This window comes from Uloborus diversus, chromosome 7, assembly GCF_026930045.1.
Source record: "Uloborus diversus isolate 005 chromosome 7, Udiv.v.3.1, whole genome shotgun sequence".
NCBI classification, from domain to species: domain Eukaryota; kingdom Metazoa; phylum Arthropoda; class Arachnida; order Araneae; family Uloboridae; genus Uloborus; species Uloborus diversus.
The window spans coordinates 27,607,447-27,618,736 of NC_072737.1; the positions used below are offsets into that span (position 1 = coordinate 27,607,447).

Sequence of the window (11,290 nt, forward strand, 5' to 3'; positions counted from 1 at the left end):
CTGATTGGAAAAGGACCTTCGCTGCGCTTTTTAAGGATGTTCACGCATATCGAGAACCTTTACTCTTTCTATAACTGTCAAACCTTCTGTTTTCTTTCCATCTTCAAACTTTAGATAAAACATCGCGCTTAGGTGTCGCTATATTCCATCAACTTTCATATGAGGCAGTGAGATGCAAAGGGATGTAAGGGGACATTTTCATGTTTTGTGTAAAACGCGTTTGAAGTTGCAGTCCTAGGTAGAATTTCACTGAAAAGTTTTTCTTAATCGTGCAGTATAGCAGCATATACCCAGGGCTACTAGTACTATCTCTTGCCTCGAAACAGAGGAGAGGTTCATCTACCATTTGTGTGTACTGGTTACCTCCAAATTTTTCATTTTGACACTAACATCCCTTTGCTTCTCACTGCCTCAATCTTAAAATGAAAAAGAAATAATAATAATAATAATACAAACTGGTTATTTATACACCAACAAAGCGGTAGTTTGACTAGTAGAAAGTGGGATCTTCTGCTGCCAATGAGACTAAACATATGAAAGTCCATTCACCGAACCAATATTTAGTAGCCAGCGTGATCCCCCTTCGAAATGCTTTATTGAGACACGGATGAACTGGATCTGGTCACTTAACTGTTTTACTGGTAAGACTCATTTCAGGGGAATGAGGGAACGAAAAAGTGGTCAACAATGAACGCTATCTACTGGAGTTTAGGGTTAATCCACTGGAGTTACGGTTCAAATTTCAACTATCACAATATCATCAAAAAGGTTATTGCTTCGTTTAAATGTAGAAGCAATTTTCACCCGTCATACACCCGATTTTCTAGTAAATAAATAAACTCTTTGACAGCACGAATAACAGAAAAGGAGTAGGTCGAAAGTTGTAAGAAATATTTACTTATTTCTCACCTAACATGTTCTTCCACTTACTTTTAACATATATATTAATAAGCAAACTTATGTGACAACTTAAAACGACAATAACTTAGAACTTTTAGAATTACTCTATTTCAATGTACATGTTTGATTTTCACCGCAGTTGAAATTCGGTGGTCCTGTCCCCGAGAAGTACTACCTCCGAAACCGCTGTCCGTTGCAAGAAACTGATCCCGGGGCTGAGAGCTTCTTCCTGCTTCAACGGGGCTTCTACAACTACCCCTTGGTAGTGCGAGAGGCAAATTCTATTCAGACCATCGAGCTTCGATTTGAGGGAGGATCTGTCACCACAGTATTGCTGTACAAGCCATTCGGAAACGACATGGAGTAAGATTCTAACTCACTTCTTCCCTGATGTTTCGCACTCTTGTATGAGGTTGAGATAACTCTCTACAAAATGTCTAAATCTGACGTTTTTGTATTGAGGCTGTGAAAAGCAAAGTGGAGTAAGTGGTTGAGATTTCTCTAAAAAGTGTCTCAATCTGACGTTTTAGAATTGAAGTAGTGAAAAGCAAAGTGATGTAAGTGGTTGAGATTACTCTACAGAGTGTCTCAATCTGACGTTTTAGAATTGAAGCAGTGAAAAGCAAAGTGATGTAAGTGGTTGAGATTACTCTACAGAGTGTCTCAATCTGACGTTTTAGAATTGAAACAGTGAAAAGCAAAGTGATGTAAGTGGTTGAGATTACTCCACAGAGTGTCTCAATCTGACGCTTTAGAATAAAAGCAGAGAAAAGCAAAGTGATGTGAGTGAACTTCTAAAAGTTTTCATTAAAACACGTGTAAAGTTTAAACCATAAGTTGGCTTCCATTGAAATGTTTTTCTAAATTATACTGTTTAGCAGCTCTTGCCAGGGCTACTACTACCATTGATGAGAAAATCTCCTACCATTCGTAGTAATTATCTCCACACTTTAATTTTGTTATCTACGCCCGGTCCTTCCTCAAGTTGGGACAAACCAAATCTGGTAGTGCTGTAATACTGTGATTAAAAGCTGCGTCGCCTTTACAAAGCTGCCGGTTTAGGTTTGCCCCATCTATAGTAGCTTTAAATTCTAAGAAACAAGAGAGGGGATTTTATGTATTAGTCACATTCTTTGAAATGTTTGAAGCAGCTTTTTCACAACGATGAACTCACTGCACTCACTGAATCAGCTCGATCTCACTAAGGACTTTCAGACACAATTTAAAAAATATATCCGTATTGGGAGTTTGCTTCAAGAACTCCCGACCTATTAGCAAGAAGCCTGAAAGACACGTCGAGCTATAAAACACTTAGAACATGAGGTGTTGGAAGTGTGAGCAACAGTACCTATTGGAAAGCAGCATCACTCTGGGCTAATAACTATCAGTGGGTTCCGAGTTTTGTAAATCAGTAAAGAGTAGCTCCTGCTTACATCTTAAAACAAACGAGATGAATTCGAAAGTGGGTTAAAGTTCATTTAACCTTCAGAAAAATGTGCAGCAGAATTTTTTTAAAGAGAAATACTGGGGTCATTCGGAAAGTAGGTTTCGTAAAAGGAGAAAAAAAATCGAGCACACTTTTATGACAACCATTTTGAAACGTGACCTGCACGAATGATTTGAAAGAATTTATTTCAAAAGATGCACCAATATTTTAGCTACACTTCAACTGAAAAATCATCGAAAGTATGGCACTTGTCATACCGTGTGATAAGTTTTCGTTGACTAGAGTCATAGGAGATTTTCATCCCATCTGAAAAGTTTTTGTGGCTCAGTATTATAGACGTCCATCGTGGACCGCGAGCGCCATATGAATCAGTGAGAAGCAAAGGGATGTAATAGACATTTTCAAGTTTTGAGTAATACGCCTTCAAAGTTCCGGTGTCCTAAGTAGACTTTTATTGAAAAGGTTTTCGAAATCATGCTGTATAGCATCATCTACCAGGACTATTAGTATTATATCTTGCCCCAAAACAGAGGAGAGGTTCACCTACCCAATGTATTGGTTAACTCCAAATTTTTAATTTTGACACTTGCATCCCTTTGCTTCTCATTGCCTCAGTTGATCTTTTCTCCAACAATCAGGTAATCTAGATAGTCAGTTTCCTGCTGTCAATAAAAAGGAGCAAAACATAATTACCTCGCATGCAAAAGATTCCACAGTATATTTTGCTATCTCTAAGGACAACGGGAGTTGTAACATTTGATCATAGAATTCGGTCACCTGGGAATGTAGCCAGAGTGTCAAAGCTATCCGCATGTTTTCGTCTGAGGAAAAAGGGCTCCGAGTGCCCACACAGAGTTTTTTTAGGTACAAGGATTAGGAGAAATTCCGAGCAGCAAGTTAAGAAATACAAGGTAGATGGTAAAGTAACTCACAGCAAAACGTATGCAGCATTTTTTTTTTTTTTTTTTTTTTTTTTGCGAAATACACCAACTACGGCAGCGAAAATTGGTCACATATGAGACGGTGAGAAGCAAAGGGATGTAAGTGTCAAAATTAAAAATTTGGAGTTAACCAATACATTTGCTTCTCACCGTCTCATATGTGACCAATTTTCACTGCCGTAGTTGGTGTATTTCGCAAAAAAAAAAAAAAAAAAAAAAAAAAAATGCTGCATACGTTTTGCTGCGAGTTACTTTACCATCTATCTTGTATTTCTTAACTTGCTGCTCGGAATTTCTCCTAATCCTTGTACCTAAAAAAACTCTGTGTGGGTACTCGGAGAACTTTTTCCTCAGACGAAAACATGCGGATAGCTTTGACACTCTGGCTACATTCCCAGATGACCGAATTCTATGATCAAATGTTACAATTCCTGCTGTCCTTAGAGACAGCAAAATATACTGTTGAATCTTTTGCATGCGAGGTAATTATGTTTTGCTCCTTTTTATGGATAGCAGGAAACTGACTATCTAGATTACCTGATTGCTGGAGAAAATATCAACTGAGGCAATGAGAAGCAAAGGGATGCAAGTGGCAAAATTAAAAATTTGGAGATAACCAGTACACATGGTAGGTGAACCTCTCCTATGTCTTGGGGCAAGAGATAGTACTAGTAGCCTTGGCAGGTGTGCTGCTATACAGCATGTTTTAGAAAAAAATTTCAATGAAAGCCTACCTAGGATGTTATCTTTAAACGTGTTTTACTCAAAACTTGAAAATGTCCCCTTATATCCCTTTGCTTCTCACTGCCTCAACTAATAAGCAAATTTTCGACGTTGAAAAAATATAATGACTTAGTTTACTCTTTGAATAATGATGGGAAACGTCACCCATCATGGCAGTGAAAAGCCTGACATTTTACCAATTTATATTTCTCTGGTGAAGTATCTGCTCAATGTAAATATTTTATTTCTTTTTTCAGCTTTATGAGAAAAAAGTTTTCAGACGCATAAAATAATTTGCCTTCGTGTCCCCGTTATTAAAAGATAAGGTCTCAAAGTCTGCCGAAATTTTAAGAAACGTTGTCAAATTTAGTGTGTTTTGGAAAGTACTAAAAAAAATGTTTCACCCGCTTTGCAGATGGATGTCTTACCACACGCAGCCAAAGCCGCGGGTTACCTTCCATTTCTCGCCAAATCTTACAAGTTACTTGGCGCTTTTCTTAAAATTTAGAAATTCTTTAAGACTTTGTATCGTCGCCTGAGAGTAACAGTAAAATATCTTAGTATTATTTATGGGATTAGATATCTTACTATTGCTCTGACGCGACGATATATCGATAATTAGGGCACAGGGGGGAAAAATTTTGCGTCAAAAAATGTCTCAAATGTCTTTCTACTGCTATCCAATTATTTTTTTTCCTTTTTACACTATTTGTGTGGTTAACTGGTTAGAATTTGGGGCGAAAATTTAAATTGTTTCCTTTTATTTCTTTTAATCATTATTAAAGTATCTTTTTTGTTTTAATTGACGGATTAATTGATAACATCATCATATTTTAATTAATGTCTAGGAACATAGACATTCCCCCTCGTGACGAGTACATCAATGAGCATAGCGAGTCCTGTGAGTTCCGGCAAGTTAGCCCCAAACAGAAGCTGCAGGCCCACCTTGCTCCCATTGATAACTTCGTGTTGGCCCCCTGGCCGGGAATATGTAAGTATTGAATATTTTCTGAACTTTAATACCAACAAGACTAATTTAAACCTATAAAGTCAGCAATAATATGATCATTTTATCTTAACCTCTTCAAAAGTAAAAATAATAGGTCAGCGTATTCATGTAAAAGCATTAGAAATGTGTATCATATTGACGTAAATTCATATTTTTAATGAAATTTTAGTTTTTTGTTTGACACACCTGATATATATTTATTTAGTATTTTAAAATTAAAATATCGATTTTTTTTAAATATACAAGAAGTACCTTAGATAGAAGATATTCTTTCAATCCCTAACTTCCTGGGTTTTTTTACGAAGAGATATAGGAAGCAGTTTTATAAATAGAGTAGACGGATTTCATGCCAGGGGTATGACATTTACAATAAATTTGCCAAATATCGCCAAACTGACCCTGGATTTTGCACCTCACTCTTCTCGTCGAATTTGGCGAGATATCCGTATGTTACCGGCAAATAGGTCGTGTATGTTAAATCGGCACTTCCTTTTGCATTATGCTTCTTTGCTTCCTTTTTAAATTAAAATTTTATCTTCATCGTTCAGAAAAAAAAGGAAGTTTTCATTAGAAAAATGAGTACTTAAAGTAAGATAAAATAGAAAACTGGATAAGCAATAATGGTTGGAAAAGAAAAAACTGAAAATGGGGTTGTTTCCTTCAAACTAAAGTACTACTTTTAGTCACTGAAATTGATGAAATAAGCAAACAAAATAACATGGACCCAGGAAATACTTTAATTTTCCCAACAGTTATTTTTTAATTAATTTTTTTTAAAGTCCGATTTTTCAAACAAGGCGTCGTCTTTATGACGTCACAAATGATGCACTTTGGCGCATCTTTCTACCACGTTTCCACGTTATGATAATCAAGAAGCGAATTAAATATTGCGCTCTGCGCTTGCTTATGAACCCTATCGTTGCCAATACACGTTTAGTCCAGTCATCTGGTAGTTTTACCTGGAAAGTTTTCCGGGAGTTTTGAAAATTGGTAATTTTATAGATTTTGATGTGCTCTTTTCGAATTTCCACTTTGCCACCTCGTACTTTGCCGCTCGCGACGCCATATTGAAAAAATGGCGTCTAAAAGCAGTATTTTGAGGATATCTCCGTACTGACTCATTTTACAACAAAAATACATTTTACAAAATTAAACTAGAGAAAATTTCCTACAATTTATGTCATAACAGTTGTTTTGTAAAATAAATAGTTTCGACGTACGAGCGCCGCAAAGTATTATTTAACACGCGTTATCGCAGAATAAGTCGTTCCCATACTAGTTTTAGGTTTAGTTATCCCATCTTGTATGCAGAAAAATAACATCACTTAAAATAATAGTAAAACAACGCTTAAAATAAAAGTAAAACATGCGATGAAAATCTAATCGAAAAAATTAAATATTCTATAAATATAATTCGAACGATAAATTACTGACCGACTGATTAATTCCAATTGTGAATATTGGAGGTTGACGAAGACGTCGTAGTCTCAGAGTCTGATACAGGAACTCCAGATATGTTTCCATTGGGAGAAGGGGGCTTTGGGTTCATCAATTTTTTCAACAGTCCAAAAAAAGAGACTACACTGCTTTGTCACTCGAGCGCTTCAGTGTTTTTGTAATAGGTCAGGGGTTCCCAAAGTGGGTGCCGCAAGGAGGGGCGAAGAGTGCTGCAAGCTGTACACATTTTCAATATGCGTGTGTAATTGAAATAGATCAGGGTGCCGTAAAAAATTGTAATTCGTCAAAGAGTTCCGTGATTCGGAATAAATTGGGAACCCCTGTTATATGTAGTTTTTTTCTAACAAACGCGGTTTTTTTTTCGATTGGTTTTCCGTCTAATACGGTAGGTTAGTTTACGAGACTCTTGGTATAATGAGGTTTTGCGATAACACGACACTCGAATTTTACATTTCCTGCACGATACTAAATCCAAAACACTGATTTAAATTATTAACTATTTACAGCACATTTAAAAATAAACTCAGCACAGCTAAAAACGAAACTATCTAAAAATTACAACAAAAAGAAATAATAATCTACAGAGGCTTTACATAAAATAAAACATTTACACACTCAAAGGTTTTATCAATTGAAGCGATGCCTGCAGCTATGGATACAGTTTTAACCATACAACAAATTTAATCAACTATCGTTGATTAAATTTGTTGCAAAAAAAAAAAAAAAAAAAGCGATCGGGAGTCAGACACTTCTTTGTTGCTTTTCATTATACTGGCTCCTGAACACAGCGCCGCAGACTGTCTCAAGAAAAGTTATTTTACTGTTTATATATTTTAAATACATATATTAGAAAATACAGGAAATAAACCCCTTCCCCCCCAAAAAAAAGAATTCGAAAACTATTTACTGTTTTTTATTTTGTGGTTTCGGTCTGGTTTTTCTTTTTTTTTTTTTTAAGCAGCCATGTTCACTGCTTTAATGCAATGAACCTCAAAACAGATTACAAAGGATTGTCGCGGATTTTGATGGGGGAGGGGGGTCACGACCCCAAAGATCCCCCCTCCTTGTATGCATTTTTTACGGTTTCGATCAAGTTTTTTATTTTTTCGAGCAAACATTCGAATAATGTTGCGTGTTGCAGGGGGGACCCCCATGACCCCCCCCCCCCCTTGTATCCGCCACTGCGTCTCAATCAATACTGAAGACGATGAACAGGTGTAACTTCTGGTCTATCAAAAACATCTACGCGAAAATGTTGTTAAATAACACTTTTCGGCGCTCGTACGCTTAAATTGTTTATTTTGCAAAAAGAAAAAATGTTATGATATAAATTGTAGGAAATTTTTTCTTATTCAGTTTTGTATGTAAATTAATATATATATATAATGCATAAATTAATGTTGTATATGATTTTTTGTCGCAAAATAAGTCAGAGGAGACCTCAAACTAGTGTGGGAACGACTTATTCTGCGATAACGCGTGTTAAATAATACTTTGCGGCGCTCGTACGTCGAAACTATTTATTTTACAAAAAAACTGTTATGACATAAATTGTAGGAAATTTTCTCTAGTTTAATTTTGTAAAATATATTTTTGTCGTAAAATAAGTCGGTACGGAAATATCCTCAAAATACCGCTTTTAGACGCCATTTTTTCAATATGGCGTCGCGAGCGGCAAAGATACGAGGTGGCAAAGTGGAAATTCGAAAAGAGCACATCAAAATCTATAAAATATCCAATTTTCAAAACTCCCGGAAAACTTTCCAGGTAACCCCCTTTTTTTTCGACCAAATGACTGGACTAGTTAGTAAAGATGCGAATTAAATATTTTGCTCTGCGAATGGCAACAGTGAATTGCTATCATCACTTATGATGTCATCGGCAGAAGCGTAAACAATGAAAGCGCACCGATTAAAGTAATCTTTTAAAAAGATTAAAATTTGCCAAATTATTTATAAAATGGTCAGATCCTATGTTTTTAAGCATGCTCTTTCAGATAAAAATACTTTTGAAATTTTGGAAAAGACCCCATTCCCTTCGCATGTTTGCATACTCCTGTTGCTCTTTAAAATTTTTACGTGATTCTTTTCTTTGTAGATGTTTGGAAATTCGATAACAGCTGCAACTGGCTCACTTCTAGAAAAGTCATTTGCCGTTTCAAAGTTTTGCCGCCAGGGACGCCCCTTGCTTCGAAATACAACATGCTGGGATTCACCGGACTCTCGCGAGACACCACTTCTAAACCATAAAATCAGAACCTTTCAGTATCTTTTAAACTCAGAGAACTTTCTAGTAGCATCTGTGATGCTTCAGAATGCCAACAAATGCAGTATTTCGATTGAATCTGAGTATAGTGTGTCTCTGATACGTTGAAGCCTGGCCTTGACTGTATTTATTTCTTTTTGAAGAGTGCAATGAAAAGGAGCCTCGGTATTAGCGAGTATTTGAGAGAAATATTTTTACTAAACTATTACGAAAGTAATCCAGTGCCAATCATTCATCCCTAGTACCTCCAAAAGAAGGACACATTGTCAAGGTCAAGCTTCAAATTATTGGAACCACACTACAACACTGCAAATATGAATGCATAAACATAGTAAGTAATATGAGAAGTAAACTGACTAATTAATTAAAAAAGTACCATTTGCAACGTGTGTAAAAGCGCAAATAAAAATGTTGGGAAAAAACACAAAATTTTGCAAACAGTCTAACGTGGAAAGTATCTTCATAGGTAAAAACAAATGGGGGGGGGGGGGACAGCTTTAAAAAAAAAAACGAAAACGAACTTCTTTCGAGTTTGTAATCTTAACAGGGGCGACCTGAACTAAAATTTTTAGGAGGGCGAAAATTCTCAATTTGCCGAATGGAACTCCAAAATTTTGCCGAATCGTCTGACAAAATTTGCCGAATAAGAAAACTTTTGGACGGTCACAGTGACCTCCTGTGCAAAGCCCCATCGAGGTGCCCCTGGCTCTTAATTACGACTTAACTTTACTCCTCATATTTTAGGACACATTTTCCGGCAGTTTTTACGGACATGGAGTGTCATTCTCATTAAAACGACAGGAAGTTTCTTTGGCTCGGTAAATGTATCTATTTTCGATCTAATGATGTAACGTTTAAGATGTGTTTAAGAAAACAAGTTTTCTATTCTATTCTATTCTATTCAAGAGTCACAACTGACTACAACTGTATTCATGTCGAGGACTGCATACTAAGTGCCTTGCCTCCATTATTTTATATACCGATAGATGGCAGCACCATCACCGGATCGAACAGTTAATGAGAATTTAGAACTAGTCCAAGAGCTAATAGCTGCCTGGTACTAGCACCCCCAGAGGTATCGTTTCACTTGGAGGACATTGAGACCACGAGCATATTTAACGTCGCCCAGTCCCCTTTAATGACGACGGTGGGTCTTCGACCAGCGGGGATCGAACCCGAGCCCCTCCGGCCCCGAGTCCAATGCCCTACCGATCAGGCTACCACGGCCTAAAACAAGTTTTACTCATAGATTTCGTTTGCTGAAGGTAATGTTGAGCATTACCGTAACTGATTTTGCAACGACTGCGAAGACAACAAGATTGCAGCTGTTGGAACAGATTGTTAATTCTTCTACAAAGTTATTTCTTAATAAATTCATTTTGTGAACAGATGTGTTTTCATTTTTTTTTTCGTACAGAAATTGTACACTATGACGGCCCAACGATACTTGTATAATGTGCTGCGGCCGGTGGCAATCCCTTCCCTTCAAAGGCTACCTAATGCAATTTTTCAGCAGGATAACGCCCGACCACACAGTGCTTGCATCTGCCAACATGCTCTCCAAGGCACACAGATGCTTCCCTGACCACCATACTCTCCTGACCTGTCACCAATCGAACATGTGATAGGACGCCGTTTGCAGATTCTGTCCCTGCCTCGTTCAGAAGACGAACTGTGGCAAATGGTTGAAAGGGAATGGATAGCCATCCCTCTGGACACCATCCGCATCTTATTGACTCTATGCCTAGACGTGTTTCTTCGTGTATCGCTGTCCGCGGTGGTCCCACATCCTACTGAGCCGACGCCGTTCTCGCTCTGTATTCTGCCTATCATTTTGAAATTAAGATCATTCATTATTCCTTGCTGTCTCTGTCTTTTTTTCCAAATTTCATCACTTTCTGACCACTCCTTCTTGGTGTTGCATTTTCAATGTCGAGCAGTGTACATACATACATATATATTACAGTCGTCGCCGCTTATATGGATCACGTTTGTTCTAAACAGTTTTGATTCCATAAAGCGGCTGATTCAATAAAGCGGCTACTTCAATAAAGCTGGATCTTTTTCTGTGTTTGGCGACTTGATTCATTAAAGCGGTTGATTCAATTAACCACTGATTCAGTAAACCGGCGACCATTGTATCTGTTTTATTTATATAGATGGCGTTCGAAATATAGAATCAATTATCTTTGGAATGCTTTGGATCTGGACTATACTGCCGTGCTAAGCACAAAAAGGTCAAATCTGAACTTTTTATAAAAATTAAGTTACGGTCACCAGGTGGCTCTTTAACCGATATTTCAGTTAAATGCAAGGTTTCATGGTCGATTCTCAATGGGAAATATATATATATTTTTTAATCTGAAAAAATTGCATCTGAATCACATACATGAAGGCACAAAAATTTAAACGGAAGTCACTCATTTCAAACTCAGCTGCAGTTACGACTTTCGCCCTTAGCACGGCAGTATATCTAATAGCATCTGGAAAATATCCAATTTATGTTTCAACGTCTTGAATTCAAATTATAGCTTTTGTAATCATGAT

At 37.0% G+C, this 11,290-nt stretch overlaps 1 protein-coding gene across 1 annotated transcript in view; it reads left to right on the forward strand.

Annotated features, from left to right (window-relative positions):
* The window catches only part of LOC129225936 (SEC14-like protein 2), an 80,078-nt gene extending 69,953 nt beyond the window's left edge, over positions 1-10,125 (forward strand). The window contains exons 12-14 of the mRNA XM_054860478.1: positions 1,040-1,263; positions 4,860-5,002; positions 8,576-10,125. Of these exons, the coding sequence (XP_054716453.1) occupies positions 1,040-1,263; positions 4,860-5,002; positions 8,576-8,727 (519 nt within the window). The 3' untranslated portion in view covers positions 8,728-10,125. The remainder of the gene's footprint in view (positions 1-1,039; positions 1,264-4,859; positions 5,003-8,575) is intronic.
* Positions 10,126-11,290: the final 1,165 nt, after the last annotated feature.